Raw genomic sequence first — 15,927 nt, 5'->3', positions numbered from 1 at the left:
CACTAAGTGGGCATCTCTATATCTTGTGTACAGAACCAGCTTTCCATTGCTGACTACAGGGTTTAACTGAATCCTAATTTTTTTTAAACCAGATTAAAGGTAAAGTGATAGATGTAACTTACTTTAAAAGTATTTATCTCCTGCTCTGTAAATTGAACTTTAATTACATACAGGACTCTCCTGCAGGGTCTACAAGCTTTTAACAGAGCAGGAGATAAATTCTAAATAGCTGGCATTAAAGGAAGTTTAAATAGTACATCTCTCTTTACAGGAAGTGTTTAGGTAGGCTATGTAAGTCACATATAGGGAGGTGTGACGGTAAAAGTGTACTTTAGCGTATTTTATTATTTTTCAATTTTACTCAAAGCAAATAGTGTCATTTATTGTCATTATTAAAATACACTTTTACCATAACAGGCGTCCAGATGTTTAAATTCCCCACCAGGAAGAGAAATGCGCTGTACATATATTCCATGGAGGCTAACGTTGTGGCACTATACATATTTAATGGAATTACTGCATTATCTATGGGCCCATCCTGTAACATGTCTGGCTGAGCATCAAAGCAAGTCTAAGGCACAGATGTGTGGCTGAGCATTATGGGACTGGCGGTTTACAATAGAGGACAAGCCAGAGATGGTCTCACTATCTCCCCACTGTAACCTGCACTGACATTGTTTTATGTAATCTGAGATACAGCCAGTTACTGGGAATAAATCCTACCCCTGGCCAGCCCCTGTAATGACTGTAGATAATCAGTGTGAGAGCACTTAACGTGCTCCAAGGATAACAATACCAGCACACAATGAGTGCACCCTGCCCGGCAGATTACAATTTGCCGCGGTCCATGGTGTTAGCGAGTCGACGCCTCATAGCTAACTACATCATGGCAGCATCCGGATTATGCCAACAGGTGCTCCAAATGTATTTATTTTATTGTTTTGTAGTATATTTGTACGGCACACCATAATAGCAATGCAAAGAAAAAGAAATATGCTAAAATACACCTGAACGAAATGGCAAATAATAAAATACTCTAAAATACACTTTTACCGGTGTGACTAGGGCTGTATAAACAAAGTGATCTAGCCCCCAAAATGTCAGATTGAGCAGTGAGACTACAGGGACATTATCTATACACCAAAACTGCTTCATTAAGCTAAAATTGTTTTGGTGACTATAGTGTCCCCTTTTAAAAGACACTATAGGCATCTGAACAAGTGTAATGAAGCAGTTTTGGTGCATAGATCATGTCCCTGTAGTCTCACTAATCAATTCACTGCCATTTAGGGGTTAAGTCACTTTTACTTCTGTTTATGCAGCCCTAGCCACACAGGGTCAAGAGGGATTTTTTCCCCCTAGTTTGTTGCAAAATTGGAAGTACTTCAAACTGGGTTTTTTTTTTGCCTTCTTTTGGGTCAACAGCAAAAAAACAAATGTGAGGAAGACTGAACTTGGACACGTCTCTTTTTAGCTTATGTAACTATGTACCCTTGCTGTGATTCCCATAACCTGCATTTAATAAAATATTTCATTTTCAATCAGATGTTAAAGGATTACTCCAACCACCATAACCACTTCAGTAATTTGAAGTGATCATGGTGGTAGGAGTCAATATGTGCAGTGTTTCAGCTTGAAACATTGCACTTATGGAGTTACTGGAAAATGATGTGCCTGGGGCAAGACTCTAGCAACTCAGAACTTACAGGCTGCCTAATGTTAATTCTGTGCATAAATTATGTTTCTTGTCATGTGAATAAGATAGATCGCTCACTCACCTCCCTTCGTGCTCATTGGTGTACTTTTTTTGTTTTTAACACTCTCATTCCTACACTCTCCCTCCCCTTACTGGCACACACATTGCAAAGAATTGAGCAGTGACACTGCTAGGGGAATGAAATATACTCAAAAACCACTCCTTTAAGTTAATTATAATTTGCGATTTTTATAGCGGTTTTCCCCCTGTGAGACTCAAAGCACTTTACAAGTATACAAACATAAATACATAAAAGTTAGGAGTTTCTGAAGGTCAGCTGAGCGGACTGAATGCCTGATGGTTTTAGTCTGCAAAGATGGTGCCTCCCTGATTACTCACGGTAAAGAGTTCCAGAAGGTAGGGGCAGCGTGGCTGAATGCACTGGAACCTGAGTTTGTCTTTATTCTTGGCACGGACAGGAAGGATTTGCTGGCTGACCGAAGTGAACGGGATGGAAGGTAGGGTGTGGCAAGAGCTCTTTCAGGTACTGTGGGCCTTGACTGTTTAAGGGTTTGAAGGTTAGCAGGCCAATTTTAAAATATGTTCGCCATTTAATTGGAAGCCAATGCAGGTAGTGGAGAACAGGTGTTATGTGGCAGTTACAGTTGTTTTGGTGACTATAGTGTCCCTTTAAGTGGTCTCTTTGTCCAGTGTGGCTTTCCCATATCCATTCCCGCAAAATCCAAGGGATATGTGGATGTAGAGACATACTATCACATTTCAACACACCACCAAATCTTTAGATACCCTTTGCACTCCTAAAGCCACAAACGATTTAAATAAATTTGGGTTAATCACATGGCCACTTTTTTTTGTGATGTGAAATGTTGAACTCTCTTGCCCTTCACCATAATTAGTAAGATTATAGCACACTGTAGCTATGAGTGGAAGTCTCAGCTACTCAACCTATGTAATGCTCACACGGAATAATATCTCATCACAGCATAGACCTGCTACAATCTTGATACAAGATTGAGGATTTCCATTGCACTAAACTGTGATTTTATGGAAAGCCATGTAGTTAAAACGTGGGCAGGGGGGGGGCGGAGCCTGGCTTCTGGGCTGCATGGACGTGCTGCTACAGAGCTCCTGAACGCAATGGCACAATTTGGGGCAAAAGCCCCAAAAAACAAGCACGTACAGCACCTGGAGGGTGATAGAAACGTGGGGGACACCCGGACAAAGCGAAGGATACCAGCCGTTAACCCACTGCCTACCGGGAACCGGCACCAGCAACTTGAGGCCTACTTGAGACCCTGTAGGGGAGAGGCGGCCGCTCTCCTCGCGGGGAACCCAGTGCATGGAACCCCCACGCTACTCACCTCCTACCCCCCCCCTTTGGACCGGCGGGGGTCATCCCGGTCTGCAAAGGGTGTTCGCATCCACCAGCTATACGGGGAAGCGAGGCGGAGATAAAGCAACGCCAGCACCCACACAGCTCCTCCAAGATGGCGACAGCCGACACGCTGACTGCAAATAATGAGCTACAGCTAAAGTTGATCCGACGAGACACAGCTCGGCGCCTGAACGCGATATTCAGCCGTTTCTGGGCACAACTCAACGACCGCATAAGAGCAGCTCAAAGCACTCAGGAACCTGCACAGACGGCGGGTAAGAGAGGCAGCTGGCGGCAGGGGCAGGGAGGGGAACCCTCGGGCATAGCGACAGGCAACCCACACACCCCCACACCACAGAGCCCACCCGGGCTGAAGGCCAAAAGGGAGAAACCCCGGACGCATCGTCCACAGGCAAGGAGGCGTTATCGCCGCAAGCGGCCAAAGACCAGCAGGCCCTCCATTGCCCCCGAGAGGGGAAGCAACTCAAGCTCCAGTAGTCTTCGAGTTCGTGGCACCGAGATGCAGGCCTACAAAACAGCCTGGGGCTGGAAGGATGTCACCACACTGCGCACTGCCACCGCGGCCTTCAACATCACACCAACCACCACTCACTGTCCCACAAGAGAAGGCATCGGCTGATAGAGACTATCACTGAACCAAGTGTATGGCGGCAGCCTGCAGAATCCCAATGACGAACCCAAGGTGCCTTTACCACGACCACTTACCAAGCATATGGACTGTACCGGGCAGCAGGACACTCTAGAGTCACTTGAGTATACCCCAGACAACAATGAACACTTATTATGGGACTCATCCAAGGCTAACTAGTTTCTTGAAAAATATTATGTTTTGCACTGCTAGCTAGTCTCTCCCCAAATTGTTAAGGAGCTCAGCTGAATATAGCTGTGTCTGCTAAAAATGACCCTGCTAGTTGAAATCTTTATGTATGCCTATATTAACCCTTCTGCTCCTAAGGAACGCTACATGTCTTAATGTTCTAAGCCTGTAACTAACCAGCTTGTATTTAGCTTCTATACACCTTTAAAAAATTGTGCGACACTCAGAATGCCATGTAACTGTTAACTAATAATTGTTTACAAATTGCATGTGATTACTATTGTGGCATTGCTAACATGCATATGTTCTTTCGTGCACAACAAAAATAAAGAATATAAAAAAAAAAAAAAAAAAAAAAAAAACGTGGGCAGGGGAAGGAAAAAAAAAAGTAGACAGGATTTTTTTTCTCTTTCCACTCCTTCCCCGTTTTCCCTCCTTTCTTTTCTCTCCAGTAATTGATTCAAAATGCAGTGTGTGTATATAGATCTTCCATTGAAAAAAGGAAAATAAGATTGATATAAATAGTAATGCATTACATCTAAGAAAACGTTACACATATACCAGGAACCACTCTGGGTACAAGGTAAATAGTGGTTTATGACTTTTATGCATGTCCAATGTTGCTCTTTATAAATTAAATAATTGCACTACAAAGACCTGGCTTCTTGAATGCACTTGCAGCATGGTATACTGGGATGGTTTATGAGTTCAGGAAAGCTAGCCTTTGCCTTCATAAAAGTTTGAGGAGTCAAAATGCCTAATTTATTCTGCCATCAAAGAGACCTAGCAGGTTAGCATTTCGTTTTGAGAACTTGGAACAGGGGCTCTAAACCTTAAAATTACATATGAGTGCCAGATTCTTTATCAATTACATATGATTGTTGCATGCTACAACTGTACAGATTTGGTGCCGAAAATACCAAGCAAATTACATCCCCTAGAATACTGCATTCAACCCAGACCATAGAGTTGCAGGTTATGTAGTGGCTGTCTGGGTCAATGTTTTTGTACCCTTCTCTTGTCCTGGAGGTCAGACATTAGATCACAGTCATCAAGCAGGTTGTCGCAGGTTGTATGAGCATCAGGTTAAAGGGACTCTATAGTCACCAAAACAACTTTAGCTTAATGAAGCAGTTTTGCTGTATAGATCATGCTCCTACAGTCTCACTGCTCAATTCTCTACCATTTAGGAGTTAAATCACTTTTGTTTATGCAGCCCTAGTCACACCTCATGTGACTAGCACAGCCTTCCTAAACACTTCCTGTAATGAGACATCTAATGTTTATACTTCCTTTATTGCAAATTTTGTTTAATTTAGAATTTCTTATCCCTTTCTGTTAATAGCTTGCTAGACTCTCCTGTATATAATTAACATTAAATTTACAGAGCAGTACCACTGATGCTTTCAGAGTCATGATATATACACCAAAACTGCTTTATTAAGCTAAAGTGGCTTTGGTGACTATAGTGTCAGTTTAAATACGCAGTTTGGCTTGATTCAACTACCAATAATATGACATTGGCAGAGAATATTGCAACTGAATGTTGAGAACAGCTATTTATAAAGATCTAGATGTTGAGCTTGGTTTATTGCTTACACATGTACATCATATTGAGCAGCTTATAGTTTGGTCTCCCGGCCTAAGTCACCACCATCATGCACTGCTTTTATCTGTCACGCATACATCTTTATCTGCACTGCTGCCACAGAACACAAGTAGTATGTCTAATACATTGCACAATCATTCTTTTTATGCTCACCAATACAACAGTATATCAGACCGCACCGGTATCACACACATGTACAGTTTATCGCACAGACTTCTCATACATGTTCAGAAAACTTATCTGCACACTGCCACCAAATTGATAGCTTTCATGAATTAGTACTAAATATGACAGCACCAGCTCATCCGGTAGAGAGAATATGAAATACACTGTATACAGAGGTTTATTTATATACAATATAATAGAAACAGGGGTAAAAATGGTTCTAATTCATGGTGAGTATCCCCTTTCATTGTTGTAACATTTGGATTTGTCCTAAGCCCAAGTTTGGTTTTATGGAGGGGGAGGCAGTGGAAAGAGGTGGAGGTGAAAAGCAAGACAGGACTGGAAAGCAATGCTGCAAGAGAAGGTAAAGACAGGCACCATAAAAGACTGAAGGAAGAAGAGAAACATCAGATGTGGTTGGTGGGTTAGAGTCCATTGAGATCATCATAACATGTAAGTAATCCTCAGAGAGAAGTATTGTGAACACAACCACATTCAATAAATATACATTCAATGGACACAGGCAGAAGATCAGGCTGGTTGAGGAGACACTATCAGACAAAGCTGCAAGGTCTAAACAAATATTATATTGGAGAAGCAGTAAAAAGGAGTATGTAAGAAGGAAAAGTAAAACAGGACAGAAAACCTAGCTGTCGAAAACGCAGAAGATGCCATCTCATTTAACACAGACACCCCACCACAACCTCCCCATGCCCATAATATGCAGCCACCCTCCCTACCACTGGGGAAAATAAAAAAATAAAACAAAAACAATACCAGTAATTAGGCTACAGTGGATATATGTATATATACACATTTTGTTCGGTATATATTTATACATAAGCCTATTCAGGATAAAAGGCTTTATTGCCCCTTCTCTGAAAGATTAGCAGATCTAGCTAATATAAGTTTGAACGCAGAACGTCACTCCAATAACCAGGATTCTGCCCACATGGGTGGTGTCTGTACTAATCACGCCCCCTTTGTATTTGCAGTGTGCTTCCAGGAGGATGTAACGGAGGGACCAAATAAGGATAAAATAATACATAATAACAGACAAACCCCCCCTCCCCCCATTTCCCAAATATCTATTTTATTTTCAGGGTATAAAAAGAAAAGTCTAATATGCTTAAATGCTCTTGCCTTCAACAAATTCAGCATATAGGCAGTTCCTGCTTTGTGGCACTGCCCACCACAGTATTTCATGTGGCACTGCAAATTGCAGCCTCCTCACACACTGCGCGCCACTGGCTCTCCACGGTGTGGCACTGCGCTGAGCAGCCTCCCCAACGAGAGACACTGCCAGAGCCTTCCATGCAGCACTACACAGTGCATCTTCCTCACATGCTGTCAAAATGCACCCCACAGTGCCCACACAAATAGCTCTATGAATTCCCAGATCACTAGGTGCTGTTCACTTAATCTTCATTTGCGGATACAGGGCTGTGTTACAGTAGACAGACTCTACAGCCTTGGGAGGTGGAAACTGGGAGTGCATCATAACCTGTGGGAAGTTGAAACTAGCAATGTGGGATGTGGTAAGGAGTGTGCAGCGCAGCCTGTGGGAGGTGGCACTGCATGTGCAGCGCAGCTTAATCGTGCCACTTGTTCAATGTCAGGAGAGACTAACTTTTGAGGTCTCACAGACTTTCCACCTGGTCTGAACCAGACTTTGGCAGTACTTTCCATCATGACTATTTGAAGTTGTCATGAATTTCTCCATGCTGAGGCTGCCGCACAGCAGTCCTTTCCTTCATCATGTTGTAGAGAAACCCTGATTCAGCCTCTCACACCTCCCATATTGGGATTCAAATGTCCTTTCCTTCCCCCCACCCGCCCAAGTTGAGGCTGACCCAGAATCCCCAATCTCACTCTCCTCGCTGGGTCTGGTTCACAATTCTTCCCCAGACATTTAGGCTCCTGAAAAACAACTAGGAGCTGGTGAGATGTTCGACTTGAATGGCGGTGGTGGAGACTGTCAGACATAAGTCCTTATGATGGTCAGTTTTGAAGGGATTCATGTCGAATGAGCATTGGGGTCCATCAGATGTGGGTGCTTGAGACACAGGAGTAAAATGCCCCTGCGAGGTCAGGACCTGTGTAGGTGGAGATGACTGGGTGTCTGGAGCATTGTGCTTCCTCATATGCTTCATCAGGTACGTCTCCTAGGAAAGAAAAAAAATGTTAGAGTGGCCATATAGAGAAAGGTAAATTATTAGGAGTAGTAAAGTACAGGGAGGTGTGGTGTTTTATAAATGGAGTGCTACTCACCGAAGTATATGCACGACTGCAGATGGAGCAAGTATAGACTTTTGCATGTTTGACAGTGTGCGTAGACAGGTGGACTTCCAGAGAAGAGGCGTCCGTGTACGCTCGGTGACAGTTGTGGCACTTAAATGGTTTATCTTTGTTGTGCTGTCTTCTGTGAGACTAAATAAACAAATATATATATTATATATACACTTTGTTGTGCATGAGTTTATTAAAGAAGCACTCTAAGTTTAGTAATACAAACCTGTATTCCTAACGTTAGAATACTCTTCAGTTTAGATGTTTCAGGTCTTCTTTTTACTTACCTTATACCTCAGACTGTCTCCCAGGCTGAGATAAAATTGATCTAAATTCTAATGCCAGAGTGGCCATTGCCGCCCATGCGTATTTGGTCTCCCTCGCGGGTGGGGAAAAGGATAGTAATGATGGAGTTTAAGCAGAGATGGGAGAAGCACAGTAAGGATGGAATTAGGGCAGAGATGGGAGAAGCACAGTAAGGATGGAGTTAGGCCAGAGATGGGAGAAACACAGTAAGGATGGAGTTAGGGCAGAGGTGGGAGAAGGATAGTAAGGATAGAGTTAGGCAGAGATGGGAAAAGCACAGTAAGGATGGAGTTAAGGCAGAGATGGGAGAAGGATAGTAAGGATAGAGTTGGGCAGAGATGGGAAAAGCACAGTAGGGATGGAGTTAGGGCAGAGGTGGGAGAAGCACAGTAATGATGGGGTTAAGGTAGAGATGGGAGAAGCACAGTAAGGATGGTGTTAAGGCAGAGATGGGAGAAGCACAGTAAGGATGGTGTTAAGGCAGAGATGGGAGAAGCACAGTAAGGATGGTGTTAAGGCAGAGATGGGAGAAGCACAGTAAGGGTGGAGTTAAGGTGGAGATGGGAGAAGCACACTAATAATAGAGTTAAGGTAGAGATGGGAGAAGCACAGTAAGGGTGGAGTTAAGGCAGAGACGGGAGAAGCACAGTATGAGTTAGGGCAGAGATGGGAGAAGCACAGCAAGTATGGGGTTAGAGCAGAGATGGGAGAAGCATTGTATGGATGGAGTTAAGGCAGATACGAGAGAAGCACAGTAAGGATGATAAAAGGAGCTCAATGAGGAATGACAGACAGTAGGGGGGCTCTTGGCACCATAATCACTACAGCATGGTTAAGTGTTTATGGTGCTTAGAGTGCCCCTTTCAAGCAGAGATGGCAAGAATTCTGTAACTACAGACTAGCAATGTTTAGAAATAGGTGAGAGCAGCTCAGTAAGACAAGCAATATTAATGAATAGGTGAAAGAAGCTAAATGATCTGAGGTTTCAGTATGAAAACAAAAGGGAGGTGCGGTCTAGAAAAAGTGCAGGCAACTGTGTGGACTACATCCTCCATAATGCTGGCAAAGCTCCAGGGTCAATGTAATCCACAACATCTGGAGTGACGATGGTTGGCTATCCCATAACTAGAGGGACAAGAACACCACTATAATAATAATAATAATAATATGCACACATTTACCTGAAGATTAGATAACTGGGTGAATGCCTTATCACAGCCTGGATGTACGCATTTGTATGGTCTGTCTCCAGTGTGAATCCTAAAAAGAAAAGAAAAAATAGAATTACTAACAAGCTCAAGTTTTGACAAATTGAGTTATTTAAGGAGTGGAGGGGACAGGGTGTGGGAAGGTGGGGAGTTAATGAGGGTGAAATGAGCATACAGGATGGTATCCCTCCTTTAAATCAGTTTCCATTCAGACACGTGTGCATGCAGCAGGAGTGGGGTAGGAAGGGGGGAGGGCACATGCTGGTCTTGGGGCTCCCCCAGCTCTCTCCTCCTGCTCTCTTACCGTGTGTGCTGCTGGAGGTGAGAGAGCTGGCGGAAGGCCTTCTGACAGTAGCTGCAGTTGTAGGGCTTGGCCCCCGAGTGGATGCGCACGTGCTGGGCCAGGTAGGAGCCGTTGGCGAAGGTTTTGGAGCAGTGCGGACACTTGAGGGGCTTGGATACAACATTAGGCACCTTCGTGTGGATCCTGCCAGAACGACACAGGGGGTGGGTCTTTGGGATCATTCAGATATTTAGGTGGAGCCTGGACACTTTCATAGTATGTACACATGTAGGGAGAGATTTAGGAAAGCACTATATATGTATAGAGGTATTAAATGCCAATGCGTAGAGATTATGGGGTGACAAGAAGCAGGAAGAGATATGACAGGTAAGACTGAGGTACAGCATTGTGCAGGTCCAGACTGTAGGTTCAAGAATGAGTTCAGCTAGGTTAAAGCGAGGAAATTAGTAGGGAAAAGGAAAGCGTTTTAATCTAAAAAGGTGTTTGGGAAAGGATAGGACAGGACAGAGAGGGGGTTGAAGGAAAAACAGCTGTTAATATTTAGGATTACTTTCCCGCTAATAAAAGGTTTTCTTTATTTCTGCCATTGTGTATATTTTATATTCATGTTCCATTAAAAAGTATTTCTGCAACATTTTCATATTTTCCAAGGGAGCACTGTCATTTTAGATTGCTCTACTTTGCCCGACTGCTGTACATTCACTGTGTGATGACCTCAGTCATTGCCAGGCATGCAGTTAAAATCCAGTAAGTGTGTGCCTCATTTATTGTTCTGAGACTGCCAGCAGCGCTCCTTGGACAAATATGAAAAGGGAAGGACACAAGAGTATTATTAGTATATTTATTATTATTTTACTTTTTTATTTTTAACAGAACATGAAATGCAAACAAATAAATAAATAAAATAAAACAAATAAAAAGGAAAAGGACACACTGTTAGAAAACCTTTAATAAAATATTAAAACCATTTTTTCTTCAAAACAGCTGATAAGCACAGGAAGAAGTAGGATGAGAATGAGAATGATTTAAGATATGAAGAAGTATTGTGAATGACAAGGAAGCCAGAAAAGGGTAAACATGTAATGTTTTGGTAAGTAGTAGGAGAGCAAAGGAAAGGTATATTAATTGTTTGTAAGAAAAAGGACAAGAGGCATAGCCTAAAGGAAGAGTGGGGGGAGCAAAGAAAAATGGAACACAGAGCGGGTGGATAGCACAGCATACAGAAACAGAAAAGTGCTAGTTCCATGGAAAGAAAGCAAAGGAATTGGAAAGGATTTAGTTCACAAACAACTGTGGAAGATCTGGGAGTGCTGGATTACGTGTGTCATAAGGGCACACGGCACAATGGAAGGGGGGAAGGACACGTGACAGTGTCTGAATGGAAACGCTCCCTCCCCCCTTTCTAATCCGGCTGCTCGAGGGGGAGAGAGTCGGGTTCTTTCTAGGGGCACAGGTGTTACTCCAGTCTTAGGTGCGTGATTGCGACAGAAAGCAGTAAGCTTTTGTATCAGTAACGAAGTAATTACACACAGAACAGACACATCAAGGTGGCCAAAAAAAACTCTGTGGAACTAGACCTATCTAAAAGCTGCAGTTTTAATTGCATTCCTGTATTTTGGCACCAAAAGGTGCAAGTGAGATCTGCTCACTAATACTATGCTTCTCTTCCAGGGTGTACATTGTGCAGAGGTTAGGTTATAAAACGGAGGGTAGTGTTTATTTTAGAAGTATTTGTCCATGCTGATGGGTAGTCCAGCTCATTAGTGACACTCTTCAAATGAATGAACACTCATAATGGTTGCCGGCACATCAAACGTCTCCCACAGTGTATGAGGTAAGTAGTCACGGGCAGCATTACAGCCCAGGAAATGTGCCAAAAAAGAATGCTCACTTTCCATCTGTGTGATTCTTTAAGAAAGCGATAATACAGAAATGTAATCAATAATCAATTCAAGATTCTAATGAATTTGTCAAGTCATGGTAGAAGCATTACAATATCATGAAATGTTTAAAACAATCCCAAAGTGTATTTGCATAATTTTAAATTAAAGTAAAAAAATAATGTGATGGGTGCCAATTTTTGGGTTAAAGAAAAATATCTGAATCTAGTTTATATTATGGTGCAATGCAGCACCTAGAGTAGACAATCAATTATAAGAAAATGGTAACTTATGTGGAATGCCCTTTATGTGTCCACAGTCTGATGTATACCAGTCATGATAGAATTGTTTACTTAAAAATTAACAGAAAGCTTCACATATACATTTATTCATAATTTGCTGTATGCCATATACAGATATGGTCCCTATTCAAACTAATCAATTTCTAGCAGGAAAACGGGCTATCCCTCTAAAACAGAGTGATCTCAAAAGCAGGAGACCTTACTATAGGCAATTTTTTTACACTGTCACAGCAACTACAGCTGGTGTACTATGTGATTTGCCCTCACACCTGGCCAGAGTATTATTGGAAAGGACTGACAACTGCTCACACTTTGATATGCTGGCAACGGAGAGGTGCTTGCTGATTAGGAACATATTCCCTGTTTATAACAATTGTGGATGAGCAGGACCAGCATGGTTGGGTTGGATGTTACACACTAGTGTAATACCCAGAATAATGAAGGCAGTATCAGTGCTGGAGAAGAGTATATTTTTTTAACGTCTCATTAAGTAGTTAAAATCATTTTTTATGTTATGTTACGGGACATCTTCCTTCAAGTAATAAAAATGCCTTAATAAATAAATAAATAAAAACCTCTAAACAGACTTGACGCACAAAGGTCCAACAAATCACACAGCAAAATTTAACACTAACAGTGCCTCACCTCAGCCTCTCTTACCGTGTGTGCTGCTGGAGGTGAGAGAGCTGGCGAAAGGCCTTCTGACAGTAGCTGCAGGTGTACGGCTTCGCCCCTGAGTGAATACGCACATGCTGGGCCAGGTATGAGCTATTGGCAAAGGTTTTAGAACAGTGCGGGCACTTATGGGGCTTGGCCTCCGTGTGAGACTTGGAGTGAATCTGCATCTCTGACTTCGAGAAGAATGTTAGTGAGCACATGCGGCATCTGGAAGAGAAACATTTTTGATTATAAAACCCTTCTCACAGGTAGATCTATCAGTTAATCAAGCATATGTCATGAGCTGTCTCTTCACAGGTCGGGCATCCAGAGGAACTCATCTCTTTTGTTAAAGAAGTACACAAACTATTTTGTAGACACCAACCACAAATGTTTCCTATGTGAATAGAGCTTACTGCTTCATAGCAACTCTATGCCTCATCAGCAAAAAATGTTACTCCATTTTGCTCTCACCGATAGGTCTTTCCATCCTTGTGATGATCATCCTCATCCTCATTAGAAAGGTCATAGGGATCATTGAGGTGAGGGAGCGTAGGTTCTGGAAGGCGTTTCTTTTTTCTACCACGGCCACTTTTTTGTATCCCTGTGATTCCTACTTCTTGAATTTTAGTTTTTGTGAGCTCAGACACGACCTGCAGAGTCTGGGAGCCATGGAGTGTGGACACAATCATTGGGGCAGAGATGGGAAACGTCTGACCTGAAGATGATGGAGTAGTGACCAACGAGCCAGACGGAGATGTGATCACCAGGCCAGCTGCAATAATACAAGAAGACAGGTCAAACATGAAACAGGAGGAGATGTTATCACAACAAGCAATGCGATTTACCCACAAATTAGATCAATAGTCTAAATCTGCCATTATACTGTACTGGAGCCAAGACAAAACTTCAGATAACTATACAATATTTGGTATCCGTAGCAGTAGATATGGACGCTTAGACAAACATTCCAATAAATGTACAGCAGGAGTAAAAGCTACAGCAAAGGTTGGGTATAGATAGGCTGTCACCTAGGACAAGTGGGGTACACAGACTCCATGGTGCCTGGATGATGTGGGTTACCTAGCCATCCTTCACTTACTTGCCGTCATGAGGCCGGTGGTAGGTACAGGCAGCACAGTGATGTTTTGTGTGACTGAAGCCTGGCTATGAGGGATTCCGTGAACTTCCACTTTATTATCTCCATCCACACTTATCCCAGCAGGTAAGGATACAGAAGTGGGAACAGTCAGAAGAGTAGGATAATGGGACCCCAAATTGCAGCCCTTCTCTTGGATAAGTTGCTCCTTCATTTTGTTCAGAAACATGGAGTTGTCAATCTGCCAATAGGGATAATAGAGTTATAGTGGAAGAGGACTAAAGTAATCACAGGGTGTTGAATAGTTAAACAAAATCAATCAGTTGATAAGGAGATTACAGCAGCCAAATTTTGTAATAATCAGGAGGGTCGCCCTAAGCAGTAGGGAAAATATTAGCCAGCTAGTAGACAGTACCCAGTTATTGCAGGACAAACCTTAAGCAAAGGATTCAAAATAACTCACGTTAGTTATTAGTATACAGATGCACACTAACACAGAGAGCTCTTGTCTGCAGCCTTTTCAAGTCCTCCCTTTCTAATCCTACTCAGACTTTATGTGGATGTCCAATCACAGACTTCCCAGTGCAGCTCAATGAGTAGTCTTTGTAAAGCAGGTGCTCCGGGCAATTGCTGCCTCTTCAGTCTAGCTCCACTGAGCTGAACAATCAGGTAGTAAAAAGACAAATGGTCTGATTGACATCCAGGGGGGTGTAACAAAGTAAATTTATAAACTTTGCACTTTTGCACTTTTGTAAAATGGGAGGGAAAAAAATAATTTAAAAAAAGGACACAATCTTCAAATATAGCCTTTCAGCAAGCTAAAGTGACACTATAGTCACCAAAACAACTTTAGCTTAAAGCAGCAGTTTCTTTTGTATAGATCATGCCTGACGTCTCACTGCTCAATTCTCTGCCATTAAGGCGTTAAATCACTTTTGTTTTTGTTAATGCAGCAAATAAAAAAGTGCCCTAGCCACTCGTCCCCTGACTGACTAACAGCCTGCATGGAAAGAAATTCATTTTCAGACATTAACTTGCTTTAGATGTTTTTATTTCCTCCTGCTCTGAACCTCAACTTTAAATCACACACAGTAGGCTCCTGCAAGGTCTAGCAAGCTATTAATAGTGCACAAGACAAGAAATGTTAAATTAAACAGACTGTGCAATAAAATAAGTTTAAACAAAAAAAGGTCACATTACAGGAAGTGTTTTGGAAGGCTGTGCTAATTACATGCAGGGAGGTAGGACTATGGCTTCATAAACAAAGTGATTTACCTCCTAAATAACAGATTTTAGCAGTGAGACTGCAGAGGCATGATCTATACACCAAAACTGCTTCATTAAAGTAACACTATAGGGTCAGGAACACAAACATATATTCCTGACCCTATAGTGTTTAACCCACCATTTAGGTGGCTTGTGCCCCCTTTAAAAGTTAAAAACTCACCTTATTTCCAGTGCCGCGCGGGTCCGCTGGCACTGGCTCTGCCCCCTTTGTGACATCAAAATGGCAGATTTTAGCCAATCCAATGCTTTCCAGATTGGCTAAAAATCGGCACAGGCAGGGCCAAATGCAGTTTTGGCCAATCAGGGCCTCCTCATAGATATGCATTGAATCAATGCATCTCTATGAGGAAAATTCAGCGTCTCCATGCAGAGCGTGGGGACGCTGAATGTCAGGGCTGCTTTTGGCAGCACTGACCCAGGAAGCACCTCCAGTGGCCATGTAAACACTGCCTTTTCTCTGAAAAGACAGCGTTTACATGAAAAAAGCCTGAAGGGAACTATTGTACTCATCAGAACAACTGCATTAAGCTGTAGTTGTTCTGGTGACTATAGGGTCCCTTTAACCCTTTAAGGACCAAACTTCTGGAATAAAAGGGAATCATGACATGTCACACATGTCATGTGTCCTTAAGGGGTTAAGCAAAAGTTTTTTGGTGACAATAGCTTCTCTCATATAATTACAATAAGTGACAATTTCTATTGAAATTGGCATGTTTATAAACGGTCAAGAAAATGACAGATTCCAAACACATGAAGCACTGAAGGTGTATCGAGTGTTTCTTTAAATTCTTGAAGTTCACAAGAGATTATACATGAACTTGATAAAAAAGATACATTTTAATACACAAAAAATAATTTAAAAACTGTATTCCTGAATTCATTTGACCTATA

The 15,927-nt window shown here is 42.3% G+C and overlaps 1 protein-coding gene across 2 annotated transcripts in view; it reads right to left on the bottom strand.

Annotated features, from left to right (window-relative positions):
* Window positions 1-5,864: 5,864 nt before the first annotated feature.
* ZNF384 (zinc finger protein 384) overlaps window positions 5,865-15,927 on the bottom strand; it is a 33,543-nt gene continuing 23,480 nt past the window's right edge. The window contains exons 4-10 of one of the 2 annotated variants that reach the window (XM_063435198.1): window positions 13,753-13,990; window positions 13,125-13,425; window positions 12,654-12,878; window positions 9,812-9,994; window positions 9,481-9,559; window positions 7,976-8,134; window positions 5,865-7,869 (exon numbers count right to left, since the gene is read on the bottom strand). In XM_063435198.1, coding sequence (XP_063291268.1) covers window positions 7,636-7,869; window positions 7,976-8,134; window positions 9,481-9,559; window positions 9,812-9,994; window positions 12,654-12,878; window positions 13,125-13,425; window positions 13,753-13,990 — 1,419 coding nt within the window. In that variant the 3' untranslated portion in view covers window positions 5,865-7,635. The remainder of the gene's footprint in view (window positions 7,870-7,975; window positions 8,135-9,480; window positions 9,560-9,811; window positions 9,995-12,653; window positions 12,879-13,124; window positions 13,426-13,752; window positions 13,991-15,927) is intronic. The other variant, XM_063435199.1, reaches the window with a different exon arrangement.

The sequence above is a fragment of the Pelobates fuscus genome, chromosome 10 (assembly GCF_036172605.1).
Source record: "Pelobates fuscus isolate aPelFus1 chromosome 10, aPelFus1.pri, whole genome shotgun sequence".
Taxonomy (NCBI): Eukaryota; Metazoa; Chordata; class Amphibia; order Anura; family Pelobatidae; genus Pelobates; species Pelobates fuscus.
The sequence above is the reverse complement of the archived record's forward strand: the minus strand, read 5'-3'. Positions and strand labels throughout refer to the sequence as shown.